The sequence below is a fragment of the Spinacia oleracea genome, chromosome 2 (assembly GCF_020520425.1).
Source record: "Spinacia oleracea cultivar Varoflay chromosome 2, BTI_SOV_V1, whole genome shotgun sequence".
NCBI classification, from domain to species: Eukaryota; Viridiplantae; Streptophyta; class Magnoliopsida; order Caryophyllales; family Amaranthaceae; genus Spinacia; species Spinacia oleracea.
The window spans coordinates 82,339,178-82,358,838 of NC_079488.1; the positions used below are offsets into that span (position 1 = coordinate 82,339,178).

Genomic DNA, 19,661 nt, shown 5'->3' on the forward strand with positions numbered 1-19,661 from the left:
TTGCATGATTAAGGATTTTAGTTCACTTAAAATCTAACCAACATAGTAAGAGCCTTAAGTTCCAAACTTAAAAATTGAGTTAAAAGGTGTCATGCCAAAATATACACTTGCTTGGATATCCTTTACATCAATCTAGTAATAGTTTTCGCTCAGCGAGGTGTTACTTATTGGTCCTAAAGGGGCAAGGTACACAAATAATTGTGAGTACATGTTAGTTTTGGTGAAACTCAACGATATAAGTAAGGAGTCCTTTTATGTCGTGGCAAAATCGATAGGTTTACCTAATAAGTTCTTAGACGTACCTATCAACCAAGAATAGTTTCTAGACTATTAGCAAAAGGCTTTTGCTTACCTAAGATGTTTTAGGATTAAGTCGACAAACTGTGCTTAGTTCTTCAATGATTTTAGGATCTTGGAATCATTTTATTCACACCTGCCGGAACACATAACTTGAATAAAATTCTTAATAAACATTGAATTATGCATGTATGCTAGAATTTAAGTTTATTAAGAGAAACTGTGAATGGTTATTTATTTGTTTATTCTTTTCAATTGTAGTTTTTAATATGGCAAACAACAATTCATTCAACATTCGATCAATTCTCGAAAAGGAGAAGTTGAACGGGAAAAACTTCCTTGACTGGCAAAGGAACTTGCAAATAGTTCTTATGCAGGAAGAAAAGGAGTATGTCCTAGAAGAGGCGATGCCCGAAGCCGCAGGCGACGGGGTCACTCAGGCAGCCCTCAATCGTTGGATTGATGCCAACAAGGATGTGAAATGTCTAATGCTCGCCACCATGAGTGCGGATCTGCAGAAAACGTTCATCAACTCAGATGCTTTCACAATCATCAGTGAGTTGAAGAACATGTTCCAAGATCTGGCTCGAGTCGAAAGATTCAAGACTCATAGGCAAATTCTTGAGACCAAGCTTAAGAAAGGCGAGCCCGTAAGTCCACGTGTTCTCAAAATGATTGGACTCATTGAGAATATGAGTCGGCTGGATCAGCAATTTTCTCAGGAAATGGCTATAGACACCATCCTCCATTCTCTTCATAGCGGGTATGATCAGTTCAAACTGAACTACAGTATGAATAGTCTGGACAAAACGCTCACTGAGCTTCACGGTATGCTGAAGACCGCTGAAAAGACGCTCAAAAGTGATAAGCAGGATGTGCTTATGGTGCGTGGGGGCAAGTTCAAGAAATCTGGAAAGAAGAGGAATGCTAAGAAAGGTGGCAACAAGGCCAGCCCAACTAAGCAAACTGGCGCCAAATCTGTAAAGAGGAAGGTCAGTCAACCCACTTCTGAATCCGAATGCTTCTACTGCAAGAAGAAGGGGCATTGGAAGAGAGATTGCTTGAAGCTAAAGGAAGATCAGAAGAACGGAACAGTCGTTCCATCTTCAGGTATTTTCGTTATAGACTGTATACTTGCTAATTCAACTTCTTGGGTATTAGATACAGGTTGTGGCTCACACTTATGTTCCAATCCACATGGACTAAGAAGAAGTAGAAAGTTAAGCAAGGGTGAAGTCGACCTACGAGTGGGAAATGGAGCACGGATTGCTGCATTAGCTGTAGGAACTTACTATTTGTCGTTGCCCTCCGGGCTAGTTTTGGAACTGGAAGAATGTTTCCATGTTCCAAGTCTTACTAAAAACATCATTTCAGTTTCTTGCTTAGATGCTAAGGGATTTTCTTTTTTAATAAAAGACAATAGTTGTTCGTTTTATTTTAAAGAGATGTTTTATGGATCTGCTAGATTAGTCAATGGACTTTATTTATTAGATCACGACAAACAAGTATATAACATAAATACCAAAAAGGCCAAAAAGGATGATTCAGATCTCACCTATCTGTGGCATTGTCGATTAGGCCATATAAACTTGAAACGCTTAGAAAGACTTCAAAAGGAAGGAATTCTAGAACCATTTGACTTAGAGGATTATGGTAAATGCGAATCATGTTTACTTGGAAAAATGACAAAGCAACCTTTCTCTAAAGTTAGAGAAAGAGCAAATGAACTATTGGGTTTAATCCATACAGATGCATGTGGACCAATGAGTACAAATGCTAGAGGTGGTTTCAGCTACTTTATCACTTTCACTTATGACTTCAGTAGATATGGTTATGTCTACCTAATGAAGCATAAGTCTGAATCCTTTGACAAATTCAAGGAATTTCAGAGTGAAGTAGAGAATCAATTAGGCAAGAAGATTAAGGCACTGCGGTCTGATAGAGGCGGTGAATATCTGAGCTATGAATTTGATGACCATCTGAAAGAATGTGGAATTCTATCAGAATTGACTCCTCCAGGAACACCACAATGGAACGGTGTGTCGGAACGGAGGAACAGAACCTTGCTAGACATGGTCAGGTCAATGATGGGTCAGGCCAAACTTCCATTAGAATTTTGGGGACATGCACTAAATACAGCTGCACTCACTATAAATAGAGCTCCGTCTAAAGCTGTCGAAAAGACTCCATACGAATTATGGCTTGGAAAGCCTCCAAATGTGTCTTTTCTTAAGATTTGGGGATGTGAAGTATACGTCAAACGATTAATTTCAGACAAACTTCATCCAAAATCTGACAAATGTATCCTTGTGGGCTATCCAAAGGAAACAAAGGGGTATTACTTCTATAATACATCTGAGAACAAGGTGTTTGTTGCTCGAGATGGTGTCTTTTTGGAGAAAGATCACATTTCCAAAATGACAAGTGGGAGAAAAGTAGACCTCGAAGAAATTCGAGTCGAACAACAAACTCTAGAGAATGCTCAAGATGACATTCAGGATGAAACTCGGAGATCTTTAGAAGAATCTGGTGAGAATCATGGTCAATCTAGAAATGTTACCCCGCGTAGATCGCAAAGATATAGATCTCAACCGGAAAGGTACTTAGGTATTTTGACGAACGAGAGCTATGACGTTCTATTACTTGAAAGTGATGACCTGCGACTTACAAACAAGCTATGACGAGCCCTAGATCCAAGCAATGGCAAGAAGCCATGCAATCTGAATTAGACTCCATGTCTGAAAACCAAGTATGGGATTTGGTCGATTTGCCAGATGGCTACCAAGCCATTGGAAGCAAATGGGTTTTCAAACTGAAAAAGGACAAGGATGGGAAACTTGAAGTTTTCAAAGCTAGATTGGTTGCAAAAGGTTACAGGCAAGTCCACGGTGTGGATTACGATGAAACCTTTTCACCAGTTGCAATGCTAAAGTCTATTCGGATAATGTTAGCAATCGCTGCATATTACGATTACGAAATATGGCAGATGGATGTCAAAACTGCTTTCTTAAACGGCGTTTTAACAGAAACTGTGTTTATGACACAGCCTGAAGGTTTTGAGGATCCAAAGAATGCTAGAAAGGTATGCAAGCTAAAGAAGTCAATCTACGGATTAAAGCAGGCATCCAGGAGCTGGAATATACGTTTTGATGAAGCAGTCAGTGACTTTGGTTTCATCAAGAACGCAGACGAATCTTGTGTATACAAGAAGGTCAGTGGGAGCAAAATTTCTTTCCTAGTATTATATGTCGACGACATATTACTTATCGGAAATGACATTCCTATGTTGAACTCTGTCAAGATTTGGCTTGGGAAATGTTTTTCGATGAAAGATCTAGGAGAAGCACAGTACATATTGGGCATCAAGATTTACAGAGATAGATCTAAAAGGATGATTGGACTTAGTCAAAGCACTTATATCAATAAGGTGCTTGATAGGTTCAAGATGGCGGACTCCAAGCGAGGCTACCTACCCATGTCTCATGGAATGACTCTAAGCAAGACTCAGTGCCCAAAAACACTTGATGAGCGTAGACGAATGAATGGGATTCCATATGCATCATTGATTGGTTCAATAATGTATGCTATGATATGTACACGCCCGGATGTTGCGTACGCACTCAGTGCTACGAGCAGATACCAGTCAGACCCAGGAGAGGCGCATTGGACTGCTGCCAAGAATATTCTGAAGTACCTGAAAAGGCACAAAGATGACTTCCTGGTCTATGGTGGAGATGATGAATTAATTGTTAAAGGCTATACGGACGCAAGTTTCCAAACCGACAAAGATGATTTCAGATCACAGTCTGGGGTTGTCTTCTGTCTCAACGGAGGAGCAGTAAGCTGGAAAAGTGCTAAGCAAAGCACCATTGCGGATTCTACAACTGAAGCGGAGTACATTGCTGCACATGAAGCAGCAAAGGAAGCTATATGGCTAAGGAAGTTCATAGGTGAACTTGGTGTAGTCCCCTCCATTAAAGGACCAATAGCCCTGTATTGTGATAACAACGGAGCTATTGCACAGGCAAAGGAGCCTAGACACCACCAGAGAGTCAAGCATGTACTTCGTAGATTTCACCTTCTACGAGAGTTCGTTGAAAGAAAAGAAGTCGAGATAAGCAAAATTGGAACTGATGACAACATATCAGATCCATTGACTAAACCTCTGCCGCAGGCGAAGCACAACTCGCACACTGCAGCTATGGGAATCAAGCATATTGGAGAATGGCTTTGATGTCTCTGTTTAATGTTTTAAAGTTTTAGAGTTTAAATCTTTGTAAAACATTATTGGTTAATCATTCACAATAAATGAAAAGAATTCATTTTTCCATTTAATTTGTGGTTTATTAAATGATGAGTCCCTTCAATTTGACGATATATTCAAGATAGACTGTCAGGACCAGTCCTGTGACTAAGAAATGTCTATCAAGTGAACTTGAATGTCAAAGGTTGAAAATGGTCCCTAGTCGGAGTTTTCTATAAAATTGGACGCATAGAAAACGTTAGACGATTAGAATGCAAGATGACTAGTAGTTCTATTTCTTGAACTATGTGGACATGGCAATGTCATAATCATTTGCATAGATACTTACTTTGGGAAAACTAGTATCGGACAAGACCTATGAAACTTTACTGTAAGAGATGAAAATCTGTCATAAGTAAATTTCATTAAAATTATTAGACACTAAATCCTCAATACCTGAGTGATTTGAGATTACTTGTTTGAGAACTGGTTACTTTGACGTTGACCAACCGTCGCACCGTAAAAGGAGGCTATAAAGGCAACGCTCAGGTAATCACCTATCAAACGAAGTCTAATCTCAAGATCGCAAGATTGGGATTGTCCTCCCATAAATCGGGATGAGATGCTTAAAAGTTGTACAAGGCCACTCGGAGAGCTAGAAACTGTGAAATGCATGGCCGTGCTCGGATGAATCATAGGCTATGATTATCTGTTATTTGATCAGTTGAACTCTGAAACCGAGGAACACCTCTGGACACAATAAGGATGACAACTCTTACCTTATGTTCAAGAGCAAGCATCGAGCGACAAAGGAATTAGGAAATGCACACTTGTCCCTAAGGACAAGTGGGAGACTGAAGGAAATAATGCCCTTGGTCCAAGTATGCATTCAATGATAAGTCTAATAAATGCGGTTCAGTATTAATTAACAAGTTAATAATTCAGTGAGATCAAGTGAGCTGAATGCCTAGCTAGAGGCCGCTTCAGTTCAAGTGGAATTAATGATATTAATCCACAGCTTACTCTTAACTGAACCCGTAGGGTCACACAAATAGTACGTAAACGGATCAAGTATTTAATGGCATTAAATACTCCATCTATGGATATTCGGAATCGACGGATCTTGGTTTCAGTGGGAGCTGAGATCGTCACAGGCAAGAAATGAATACTCCGGAAACGATGATATTGCCGGAAACGGAAATATGGATCGTATCGGAAATATTAATATTATCCAAGTCGTAGATGTTGCCGGAAACGGAAACATGGTACGTATCGGAAAATATTATCGGAAATGGAAATATTGCCGGAATCGGAAATATTGTCTGAATCGGAAATATTATCGGAATCGGAAAATAATTCCGGAAACGGAAATATTAAATATTTGTTCGAAACGGAAATTAATTCCGGAATCGGAAATGTTAAATATTGTTCGTATCGGAAATGAATTCCGGAATCGGAAAATTAATCGGAAGCGCGTCGTACGAATTAGCATCGGACGAGCTTGCTAGACGAAGGCCCAGCACGAAGCCAGGCCCACGTCCAGCAAGGGAAACGCGCGCCACAACACGCCAGCCCAAGGCTGCGCCAGGCCCACCGCAAGGCAGGCCCAGCGCGCGCCCAAGGCTGCGGCAGTCGTGGGCTGCGATGCTCGGGCTGTGCGCGCGCGCGCATGGCGCCCCTCGTGGGCTGCTGTGCGTGCGTGGGTGTTTGTGTTCACATACGAAACCTAAAACGTACAGGATTCGTTTAATGATTAAATTCCTAATTCTATTTGATAAATTAATTAAATAAGAGTTTTATTGTGATTCTAATTTAATTAATTCGTATCCTAATTCGATTCCAATTCTCTTTCCATACCCCTATAAATATGTGGCCTGGGTTCACAATTTATAACAAGTTTTTCAAGTATTCAAAGTGAGTTTTTGAGAGAAAATTCAGACACATTCCTTGCTCAAAAGTGCCGAAATTTTTAGTACCTTAAGGGCGATTCTAGTTGGTCAATCTTAAGGCGGATCCGGACGTACTGTGGACTATCTACGGAGGGACGACACTTGGAGTCCTAAAGACTTGTTCTTGTTCGGTTCGGGCGCAGCTAGGGAAGGCACGCAACAAAGAGTATGCATCTAAACTATGCTATATGATTATGTGTAAATAATATGTATTCCTGGCTAAATGGTTTTTACGCATGATTTATGAATTGTCATATGTATCATAACCTAACAAGTGAAAGGTTCTTCCCAACACGTGGCCCCTTCTTCGGAGCAAATGGCTCATTCTCCATTGGCGGATGAATTTTTAGACTCTTCAACTTCCTTCTCTGGAACTCTTTAAACCCTCAGCCAAACCCATCTTCAAACACAACTCTCTCTCCTCTCTCCCTTTCTCCTTCAGTCTCTCACTATTCTGGTTCTCTTCAAGCGACCCTCCCTTCTTCTCCTTTAGCTCCCTATGGATCCAAATCAGTCCCAGTCCCAGAAATCGGCATGCATGGAGCTGAATCAGCTTCCAATCACCACCTATCAACGCAGATCGATTCAATTTCGGAAGAGGAAGGAATACGGTCAAGTCTCAATGGACATTTCGGAAAAATTGCCTCAGGATCCTTGGGAAATGAAACCACCTCGTACTCTCAATCTATTTCCATGTCAATCGGAAACTCCATGCACGATAACCAAAGTCCGTCCGGCAACAACAGAGGAGTTGAGAAGCAGCTTAACAACTCTCAATTCGCTGAAGTATCAGGACTATCCTCCCCTATCAACTCCGGCGCGACTGAACTACGGCAAGCCAGTGGGGTCGTTTGCACCAATTTCAGTGGGACCAAGACAACATGCGGGAAGGAAGAATTGGGAATTCATTCCGCAGAATCGAACCTCTGTCAATCGAAGGCAACAGCTTCACCACTACCAAGAGGAGTTCACATAACTCCCTTGCACTCAGAAACACAAGGACAAGACATGGGGCATCCAGATCGCCTTACAGCAATGTATATAACGACGGAGGGGGTGGTGGGATTACAAATAAAAGCAAGATATTGGAATCCAGCATTGGGGCAGAGGCAAATTTTCACCTATCTCACTCCGGTCAGATTGGAGGACATGCATCGAACAGGGGCCCAACAATTTTGGAAGGATTGGGAGGGACATGTGATACGTCAGCCAAACAATCCCAATAGTCTTATCTGTGTTAACTCAGCTCTCCCTTTACCCAATCTTCAGATGAAAGTGTGCATGTGGAATGTTCGTGGGGCAAGCAGAGATATTTTTTTAGATCATGCAAAGGAGATTATTCATAATCAGCATCCTGATATTTTTGTTTTCCTGGAAACAAAGTCAGATGGGAGTAGAGCTAGAGAGGTGATGATGGAGTTAAAATTTCATGATTATAGAGTGATTCGTCCTATGGAGACCAGGGGTGGGATGTGGTTGTTTTGGTTGAATACAGTGGATTTGGTGTTATTTGATGCAGAATCCAACTACCTTCACGCTTTGTTCCATTTCAAAAGATTGGGAAAGGAGGGACTTATCACAGCTATGCACGCTCCTAGTACTTCTGCTTCAAGAGCTCAATTTTGGAATCACATAAGAGCTGATCTTCCACCTCCTTCCACATCCTGGTTGGTGCTGGGAGATATGAATGAAGTTACGTCGCAGGCGGAGAAGATGGGGGGTAGACCAGTTCGTTCGTCACAAGGAAAGAATTTGGTGAATTTTATGGATGATGCGGGTCTAGTGGATCTTGGATATAATGGGTGTCCTTATACTTGGACTAATGCAAGGGAAGGCTTGGAACTAATTTAGGAACGTCTCGATCGAGCTTTAGCTAATTCGCCTTGGATGGAGAATTTCTCCCACACTAAGGTTTATCATCTTCCTCGTACTTATTCTGATCATGCTCCTATCTTAATTTCCTTATCTATTTCTGCTGCTAATGGTCCCTTCCCCTTTAGATGTAAAGAAGTTTGGTTGTCTCACCCTCAATTTTCTGATTACTTTGTTAATAATTGGTCTCCTCCTAATGATAATTTATTAAATGGTAAAAAGGCTTTTTTAAATACGGTTGCTAATTGGAATCACAATATTTTTGGTAATATTAAGAAGAAAAAGAATAACATTCTAGCCCGAATTAATGGAATTCAAGTTGCCTTGAGTAAAAAGTATTCTGGTTTCCTTGTTAAATTAGAAGCAGAATTAATTCAAGAACTTAATGATATTTATAGGAAAGAAAGAGTGATTTGGGCTCAAAAATCGGGTTTGGATTGGAGAAAATATGCTGATTATAACACTAAATACTTTCATACAATAGCCAAAATTAAGAAATCAAGAGGACAAATCTTAACCCTAAAAAACGAGCACAATGACTGGATCACCAATAAGCAGGACTTGATATAAAATACGGTTAATTAAAACTCCTTACAAATATAAAATGCTCCTTTGGAACTGTTGTCATGAGATTCTCCCTGTGGCTGCTAATCTAAATCAAAGAATTAGTGAAATTAGTCCTAATTGCTCAAGATGCTTAGTTGAAAAGGAAGATCATATTCATCTCTTTAGGGACTGCCCCCAATCTAGTGTTTTATGGTCCTTTATCTTTCAAAGAATTTGGAAATATCCTAATTTTGATCTTCAAATGTTTTATAATTCAGATTGGAAAAATTGGATTCAGTTTAATCTTCATAATTCCATGAATTGGAAGGTTATTTTTGTTTTAGCAATTTGGCATATCTGGATTTCTAGAAACAGAACGGTTTTTGACCTAAGAATGAAAAGTGCATTTTCTATTTATAATTCCTTCTTTATGGATTGGAAGATTACTAACTATGCTTTGCAGGGTAAGATTTCTGATAACAGGATGGGGATTCCAAATCATAAGAAGCACTGGTTTCCACCTAAAGAAGGCTACATGAAGCTGAACATTGATGGTGCTTGGAAGTCAGGAAATGTAGCAGGTGGTGGGGGGGTGTTCAGAAGGCATATTGGCTCCTGGTTTGTGGGTTATTCGAGTAAGTTCAGGGTCCAATCTCCTCTTGCCTCTGAGCTTTATGCATTAAGGGAAGGTCTTAGAATTGCTAAGGATTTCATGATTGATAAGCTTGAAGTCGAAACTGACGCTTTGAACCTTAAGTTACTCTTGGAAAAAATCAAAGATCATCCCCATCATGAACTTGGTCCAGTACTAAGAGAGGTTGCCATCATGTTGGGAGAGAATTGGATAGTCAGTTTTTCCCATATTCCTAAGACTTTCAATAGAGTTGCCCATGCTTTGGCAGCTCACTCTCTGATAATGGCAGTAGGGCATAAGCTTCACTATATTATCCCTTCTTGTGCAAAAGATGAATATGAAAGCGATTTTGAAAAAGCAAACCCAGATTATGCAGCGGAGGTTAGAAGGATTGCTCGTGAACAGGTTTTGCAATTGACCGCTGCAAGGAAAAAGAATGTGGAAGTACTCAACAAAGCAGGTGATAGCTCTTCAGCTTCAGAAATCGTTTTTGGCTCCATTGTCTCAACTATCAAGAAAGCAGTTGATAATTCTGCTCAGACCAGTAATGCAATGGCAAAAGACAAAGGAAAAGAGAAACAGTTCACTCCATTTGTTGTTGGTGGTTCAACAATGGCTAATCCAATTGAAATTGTTGAAATTGATGAGGAAGGAGGCAAGGAAGCAGTTACCAACAACTGATGTGGAATTTTACTCTTTTGATGGATGCATAATCAATCACGAGCAGGATATGGCGTCCTTTAATATCTTATGTACATATTATGGTGTATTTTCTTTTAGCATTTTGGTTTTTAAGAATTAGGATTTGCAAGGGTAGTGGGTTCATCTCCCCTCTTGATCATGGTTTTTGGGTATCATGGGGTTTCTAGTCCTAAATTAGGGTTGGGTTTTCTCTTTTGGATTGTTCTCTCTTTTAGGCCCTTAGCAATGAGGTGCCTTTGTTTTGGTTTCAACCCTAATTAATTAATATATCTCGTCGGTTTATGTTAAAAAAAAAAAAAATACTTTGTATCTTTATTTAAAACAACAAACAAACTAAGCAACCTAAAAATAATACTATAGATAATCCGTAAGGATAGATCTTCACATGTTTCAACTAGATAAATTTTACTACGAACTTACGAAGTACATAAATTTAAAATCAAAGTAAGTAATTACATCATCCAGGTAGAATATATCAAAACAAAAGAGCTTATTGTATCAGTTGAGTTTTGTATCTACCAACTCTACATCATAGTTTCCCTCATTGTGATCTATCAAAAAAGAAATACCTGTATTATTCAATGAATTATTGATCATGAAGAACCAAATTATTTTTTGTAAGCGCTGACAAATTGAAAAGGTAAGAATTATTATTTATAAAATTTGTTGCTCGGAGATTTTTAAATCACTAAAAACTCAATTCTTCACCTATGCTTGTATTTTTTGTAATTAGTAGAGTGGGAAGCAGTAACTCATATAAATATTTAATATTTCCATGAATTTCTATTAAATCTTATCCCAGCTTTTGATAATTTTTCTAGACCGTTTTTTTATTGATTAATACACATATTTCATATTGATTCAATCCTATCTTTAATTTATCATCTTTTACTGGATTTTTATTTATCTATTTTTATTTTTTGATGAATCTGAAATAATATTGGTATTTGATGACATGAAAATCCTACGTGAATGCTCTCCAAAAAAAACTCCCCTTTATATATATAAATTAGATTATATTACAATAATAAATGAATTTTTCAGAAAATACAAAGAAGAATTATTACCAATCAATAGATAAATACAAAGAGGCTATCCAGAATAAAATCGAGGAAGATAACCTCCTAACTTGAAATTATAATTTAATGAAGTTTATGATTTGGTTGAAAAAAAAATGTTATCCTGGATTTTGGAATAAATCGCAGCTGTCAAGGGAGAGATATAGTAAAAGTGGCGAGTAATTTGTTAGAGACATAAAGTCCCGCATCGACCAAAGAGAAAAAGAAGGAAGCAAGTATTACGTATAAAATAAAATAAAATATGCTAGTAAGATTCAATTTGGACATCTATTTTGTTACAATTGCGATGATTAAGCTTTCCTATTTTGGGTCTTGATTATATGTCTAGGACTACGCTAGCAAACTTTGTCTAAGTAAGGATATTGAGTTTATATGCACCGAGCCCATATCGAGCCTCAGCTATATCGAGTCGAGCTCAAGCTCACTTTTATTATTATCGAGCTTGAGCCGAGCTCAATTTTCAAGGCTCAATGAGCTTCGAGCTCAAGTCGAGCCTCAACTCATCCTTATCGAGCTCGAGCCGAGCCTAGCACAGTTCGATTTCGGCTCCGCTCATTAACACCTATGTTCCTTCCATTCATTTTTAGAGTTATTGAAATATGCAACTCAACTAATTATGTACTCATAATATTAAATTAGGTGATGATTTTAGTCCAATTTTATAAAAATATTAGATTTCGGCATAAATTATTTTATGCTAAACGGGTGGAGGGTGGATCGGTTGATGGAACGGGTCAGATTCGAGTTGAGGCTCATTCAACGCGTCACCCGATCCATCATCCCACTCATATATACATCCATCCGTTTAAAATTATTTAATTTTTTTTTACTACAAGTTGCTTAGGGTGTGTTCGGCGATAGCGTTTGAGATAGCGGTTAGAGTTTTAACTTGGTCAAGACGCTACTTATAACCTTTGTAAGTGTTTGACAAGATAATGATTTAGGTAGCTTTTAGAGGTAGATGTAGCCGTTGCGGTTACGGTTGGTTAGCTTTTGTCAAACGTTAAGGTAGCAGGTAGCGTCTGACAAATTTATTGTAAAGTTTTAAACAATAGGAAATTTTGGTAATATTAATCCAACTTTTGGCCGATTTCTTTAATTAAGCCTATATATGGGTTTTTTTTAGTAATCCGAATTTTTACACCTATTAACTTTTGATGGTCCCAACAGGTAACACATCTCCTATAGAAGGCTACCTTTTAATGTGTCATTTCCTAATTTGTCCAAAAAAATCATTTTTTCCCCTATTATTCTATCTCCTTCCTCTGCTCTTTCCTCCAAATCCGGATATGGATGGATCGGATGGTGGATAGATTGTTTACAGATGGAGGCGGATGAAGCTACGTCCGATCCATCTTGGATCCTTTGTTAGCCATACCTTTACTTAGAGATGGACAACGCGGCGGGTTGGGTGGGTTTGATGGGTCGTGGATCGGAGATAATTGACACACGACCTGCCTCAGTTAAACTAGGGTGGGTCGAGTCGTGGGTTGTGTCGGAAAAAATGGACACAGTACATGATGGGTCGTGGGTCATGGGTCGAGGTGGGTTGTGCGGGTTGGGTGGGTCGGATGGGTTTGGTGAGATACGACAAATGTGATTCTGATGGGTCAGGTGGGTTTACATGAGTTTTGGGAACTGATTTGGGTCAGGTGGGTTTGGACAATTAATTAAGCGTTAAAAAGCTACAAATTTGGTATGAACTTAAAGTAATTAAATTTTATGTTATTCACTTACCCACATAAATGTGGTTAATGTATATTTACACAATAAAGTTAGAATTTATTAGTATTTTAAACATAAAAATGTTTACATTAGGATGAGTTTCGCGGGTTGGGTTCGTGTGTTGGGGGTTGGGTTCATGTGTTGTGTGGATTAGGTTCGTGTTTGGGTTGGGTGGGTCGGGAGTGTCGTGGCGGGTTGTGTCGGGTCCGATGGGGTGGGTCGAAATGGGTTGTGTTGAAAAAATTCGACCCACAACACATCAAATAAAATATTCGAGTTGGGCCGGTTGTGTCATGGGTCATAAGTGTGTCCAACCCACGTAACCCACTATGGGCGTGTCAGGTGGGCTGGGTCAAACCCGACCCACTGGCCATCTCTACCTTTACCCTACCCTATCCGACCCGATACCTAAAAGACCTATACCTTACTAGTACTAGACCTGAGAAACAGGTCATTTTTTATAGGGTTCAGATCGGTCATTGGGACGGGTTCGGGTCCATTCGGATTTCGGGTTTAGTCAGGTTTTTTGATGGTCAAATCGGATTTTTCGAGTTAAATCGAGTTTTTCAAGTTAGATCTCGAGTTTTGATCTAGTTATTTCATTTTAATTTTGGCATGATTCATAAAAATATTCAATTACTTTGTATTATTGTCATGTAAAAAATAAATAAGGATTACCCGTATACAGATCAAAGTTTACTGGTTTATGGTATTAGAGTTATAGTAAACAATATGGGTTACATTTTCACAATTTTACTAGTAATAATAATATTAGAAGTTAAAAAATTATGTTATTCAATTTAAACTATTAGTACATTTGAGTTGTTCTTCGGTTCTGAGTGGTTTCGGGTCGTCGCTTCAGATCGATTCAGGTTGATTCAAATTTTTACAATTATTTTCAGTTCGGGTTACCTCGATTTTGGGTGAATATTGGTTCAAATAGATTCAGGTATCGAGTCAAATCAATTCCGGTTCGATTTCGGTGTTGGGTCAGATCAATTTGAGTTTCGGGTCGTCGTTTCATGTCAAAATCGGGTTACGGATCGAGTCAAGTGGATCAGATTTCCCTCTGTCCGTGTCAATAAATTCCTTTTCAATTTCCGTTTTAGGTCGGATCAATTTGAATTCCGAGTCGTCGTTTCGGAAAAAATTGGATTACGGGTCAGGTCAATCGGATCCTGGTCAGTTTTGCTAGGTCTAACAAGTAGCTATAGGGTCTAAAAAAACACTAGACTCGTATCCTTATCTCATTGTATATAGGGTCAGGTTAGGAGCCGACATGGGCTAGTTACAAGTGGGTTTGGGGTGGCCCACATCTCATGGGCTCGGTACGAAATGCGACCCACAACCATCTTTACAATCATATGATGAAACTAGATAACTCTTCCAAGCTTGAATCAAAAGCACAAAAACTGAACTTATGCAAACAAAGTAACTTTTTTCAGTACAAATCTAATTCAAATCGCAGGCGATACACTACTGAAGAATGTGATAATGATTCAGAGCACCTGCTCGATCAACATATTCAACAAATTAGCAGGTCGAAAAATTACATCGTTTATTAAACTAGAGTTCCACCAAGAATGATCAATAAAATTCAAATGTATATCCTCCCTATGATTATCAAACAATAAGCCTGCTATCCCTATCTAAACATAAACAAAAATATGGTACACAAACAACTTTCAAATATACCCGTTGTCATCTGTTCTCTCATTCTCTTATGTTTGTAACGAATAATCCACGTGAAAACTCATAACATTCCCGTGTATGGGTTATATGTTTGCATGGGCATGCCAGGACCATAGGGGTAAGGGTTGGCTGCATAAGACCCGTTGTTAAAAGGGTTCATAGGTTGTTGATGTTGTTGGCTCATCATCATCTGTTGTTGTTGCTGCTGCTGCTGCTGCAACATGAATGCTTGTTGTTGATTGACCATTGCAGCCATCTGAACAGAATGTGGTGCAACCATTGCATTTGAGGCGTAAAACTGACCATGGACGGGTTGCTGCATCATTGGATTGGTCAATGGAGCAGGCTCCCATGGATTGTAGCTTGTCGTCTGGTTGGTTCTTCTCATTGCATCGTCATATAGGCTGTCTAGTGTTAACTTATCCAATCCTCCAGCCTAGTGTTAGAAAAAGTTGGAAAATTATCAGTGCGTAAGGACTACTAAGTTAACAGACAAGTTTGCAAGTGAGAAAAATACCAGTTTGGTACTGGCAACGGCACTCTCATTTGAGCTTGGTGCAGTAACGAGTGCCAGTTCCCATCCTGTCGAGCCATTTTCTAGCTTGGGAGCTGGAGGTGTGGTTGATAGATCATCTGTAACGAAATAGCAGGACTGTCTTTGAGAAACCCGAGAGAAAAGCAGGAAGAGTAGCTCACAAAAGATAGATTTTGAGTCACAACACCAGAATTACCAATTGGAACAATAGCAAGAGCATATGCATTCTTCTCCTCCAAATCTGAAGCTACTGGCTTAAGATCGTCCATACTCTGCCAGAAATGAAAGGGAAACTATTATACAGGAGAAGTAGGTGTTTCATGCAGATGGAATCCTTGTTTTTCCAATAAGAGCAAGCATTGAAGACAGTAAATATGAAAACTAACCAATAAATCGGGAACTTCAGTCACAGGTTTGACCTCCTTGACTGGTTCAGGAGGAGGAGGTGATGGTGGGCGTTCCTCCTTAACATCAGTAACATCTTTGTCCTCAATTGCTAGGACTACGATAGATTTTTCATCAACCACATGCTTCACCTGGTTATTCAGAATTAGTTGAGTCAGAAATTCAATGATTTATCCAAGTAACCTTTTTATTATCCGGTCGGCTTTCAAATATATTGAAAAAGGAAATTGTTTTGGAAATGTCAACATAAAATCGTCCCACAAAAGAGTGTGTAAAGGGGAAAAAGAAAGAACTAGAGAGCTGGAGAATATAAACAAGCTATGAAACGGCGGTTGAAAATTTACACATTAACCATAATTTTGATTTTCGACCAATAAACACTCAATAAAGCGCAAAAGACCAGCATGCTGATATCTGCTGACTAAATTTATTCCTATACCTGTTCTTTGCGGAAAGTTGAACCTCTAGGTGCTTCTCTCACGTACTCCTCCATGGCTTGTAAGAATGATGCAGGAGGCTGTAATAATAATATGAAGAAACTATTTAGAAGCTAAAGGATTGAAGCAGAAAAGGAAGGTTTGTCCAGAAGAGTTTTTAAACCTGCTCAATTTTAGTAAACCTCTCTCCACGCCCAACATCAAGGCTCTTGCATACTTCATAGAACTCTGACAGTCTTTCAGCCTACAATTAGAAATATTTGTCAAATCTGCAACTAGCCACCCATTAAGCAAATCATCTTAAGCACTCAACACAGACCTGTTGCCCTGCTCTACGATATATGTCGAGGGCCCTGAGTGCATCACTTCGTTGCATCTCAAAGAACTGCAAATAGTAAAGTTTGCATAAATTTAGCAAATTTCCCGAAAATAATTAATCAAGTAAAGACAGAGAACAGTGGTAAATAAACCCAACCTTGTCAACTAGGTTAACTGTACCATCACTGATGGAGCTGTAGATTTTAGTGCTTTCTGAAGCTACCTACTCAAAATCATTTGAAAGTCAGGACAATATAATGGTGTCACAACTCAAATATACTCCAAGTTGTATCCAAGTTGAAGGTGGATAAGTATCACATACCATGGAAAGTGCGAATTGGATAACATGATTATGAACTGCAGCTCCTTCAGGCTGCAGAAAGATTTCAAGTTTTCAGCATAAAGTTTGAGATCTAAGCTATCTCGACAAGGAATCACGTGCTCATGCATAAAATCTTGCACAAACGATATGCTCACACTAAAAGGACTAATTATAGCTTACAGAACAAGACAATCATACCTGGCAACCAAGAACCCTGTAAAGAAGTTGTTGTAATGCTGGTAATTGATCAAGCAAGTCAACTGTATCAAGATCCTTTGTTCTCTGCACAGAAGATCAAAGGTCAGTATTATTTATTATGATGGCATCCGAGCCATTAAGGGAAAATTCTAGCTGAAATTAAGTTGCGACATAATTGGAAGTTATGAAAGTCAATAAACAAAAGCAACCAGGAAAGCCGAAATGCATAAGGAGAAGAATTTAAACTTCTTACAGGGCGTTCTGTCTCAACATCATATTTCAAGACACGAAAACATTCCAGCCTTTCTTCCAAAAACAAGGCATAAGCACGAACCCAGGCAGAGTAATCCCATGCTAAACAGACGATTATCACAAATTCAGCAATGAACAATCTAGTCCAAAAGCAACAAATTGTTAAATTCAGCAGTTATCTGAAACAGTACCACTTGCACTTGAATCATCTCTGAAATGCGACATGTTGAGCATATGATTTCTGCTCCTTTCATAGTTAATAAGCTCCTCGTGGAAGGTCGGGTCCACTTCCCTCAATGCACGATGAATAACAATCAAAGTTTTTAAAGCAACCTAGATACAAAGAAAAAGAGAAAACAGGATTAAGGAGTTTCCAATCTTCAATAAAGTTCAAACCAGATGATACCATGCAGAAAACATTCTACAGTTAGCTTTAATCATGACTAAATCACAAGTTTTACCGTCACTGGTAACTACTTGTATTACACCTCACAGCCGAAAATTGATAGACCACAAATACATACCACTAATTTTCATCCATTATTGTAGTGCAATGCAAATTAAGTTATAAGTTTGAAAGCAGCTAATGCACACGGAAATCACTAGCTAACACTAACTCCACATTCATTACATACCGCCCAATTATGTGTTCTTGATAAGCGCCTAGCGAGAGCATGTATGCAATATGCAACATCGGCCCGAGGTCTTGTAGCTGAAACTGCTGCAAATATTGCTGCACATAGTAATACAAATTAACACTCATAAAGATTGAAATGCTTCAAAGATGAATCAACCATACAAAAGAACCAAAACACACCCACCTCTTATGTGTCTCTCTTTTGCCGGTTGCTCAACATGATTAGTAGCCTTGACAATTGCTATATCTAGCTCCTAAACCACTAAATTGTATTAAGAAAACAATGACTAATTAAACATGAATAAAGATCATAGAAACAAACGAACTGAATACCTTGTAGCCACTATTTACTTTAGCCAAGCTAATGGTGGTGGTATCCTTGATGGATCCCAAATATTTCCTCAAACTACTATTTGTGCCGCCACCTCCTCCTCCTGCTGCCATTATCTCCCTGAAACAAAAAATTCTTCAAACCCCCACTTCTATGATCCAATAAAATTCATCTAAAAACACCCAAAATCGTGCTACTTTTGCCTAGCCACCTCTTGGCATCATCATGTTTTGAAAACAAGCAGCATAGATTAAAAACCCTTGCTTCAGTGACAGATAAACTCAACAAAAAAGGCATCAAATTTTATGACAATATCCAGAAAAAAAAAACAAAAAAAAAACAACACCCTTCCCCATAATTCAATGACTTGTTTAATGCTTTGACAAGAAACAGCTAATTCAAAACTAAAACTTGAGATGAACAGCTAGTAAATTAACAAAACGAACACATCCAATTCTACATAAGATATGATCTAGCAACAATTATTTTTATTAAATTAATAAATAAAACAGCTAAGCTTCTTCAAAATTAAGCTGGAATTCACTAAAAATAACAACAAATTCAAACTCTACAGCCTTAATTTCACAAGTAAGGATCCCAAACCCAATTACCCAGGAAATCAGAATTAAATATTTGCATCAAATTTAAGCTCAATTCATGAAATTATTTAAAATTGAAGTTGAAACTGTTCAGTAAACTAAATAAGCATTAGATTTTTTTTTTCAAATATAAAAATTTTAAAAGAAAAAGAAAAACCCAACTCACCTCAAACTCAAATCCTGCAATTAAGATTATTACACAGAAAATAGAGAATTTTTTTTTTGGAAAGAAATAGGAGAGAGAATGGGCGCCTGCAAGCAATGAAAAGTCGACCCACCCAGATGAAGAAGAAGGAGACGAAAATAAATTTATTTTTAATTTTGGCTTTTGGGTGGCTCGTCGGTGTCCTTTGAGTCCAATGACAATAATTCCTTTTTCTTTTTTTTCTTCTAACACCTTCAGTTATTCTTTTTATTATTAGGACAATTTTTGAAAAATATTTGTGAGTGGTCAATGACAAGTTTAAAAAAAATAACTTATTGGATTCTCTTTTTAAATTTTAAGGTATGATGGCATATATCGTGAGAGGAGATCTCGGACTTGTTCTTTTCACCTAAAATGATTAAAAAATACGTTTTTAATTAGACAAGAAAATAACAAATTTTGAAAATTATTCGTGAGTGGTCAATGACAAGTTTTAAAAAACAACTTATTGGTTTCTTTTTTCGGTTTTGAGGTATGATGACATTTTAAGAGATTTCGGAGTTGTTCTCTTTTTCGGTTTGAAGGTATGATGGCAAATTGCGAGAGGAGATCTCGAACGTGATCTCTACTTCTCTTCACCTAAATTGTACGCTTGTATTAATTGGAAAAAAAAATAAAACAAATTTCAAAAATATTTGTGAGTGGTCAATGACAAGTTTTTCCTTACTGGATTCTTTTTTCGA

The 19,661-nt window shown here is 38.4% G+C and overlaps 1 protein-coding gene across 1 annotated transcript; it reads right to left on the bottom strand.

Moving 5' to 3' along the window:
• Positions 1-14,460: 14,460 nt before the first annotated feature.
• Positions 14,461-19,113, bottom strand: LOC110779629 (putative clathrin assembly protein At5g35200). The gene is made up of 16 exons (XM_021984116.2): positions 18,940-19,113; positions 18,177-18,294; positions 18,028-18,097; positions 17,842-17,939; positions 17,398-17,539; positions 17,208-17,308; positions 16,955-17,038; positions 16,757-16,807; positions 16,592-16,657; positions 16,436-16,501; positions 16,280-16,360; positions 16,119-16,196; positions 15,661-15,810; positions 15,471-15,546; positions 15,257-15,372; positions 14,461-15,175 (listed from the first exon to the last, which is right to left on the bottom strand). Exons 2-16 carry the CDS (start codon positions 18,285-18,287, stop codon positions 14,801-14,803), a joined length of 1,665 nt encoding a protein of 554 aa, XP_021839808.2. The 5' UTR covers positions 18,288-18,294; positions 18,940-19,113; the 3' UTR covers positions 14,461-14,800.
• Positions 19,114-19,661: the final 548 nt, after the last annotated feature.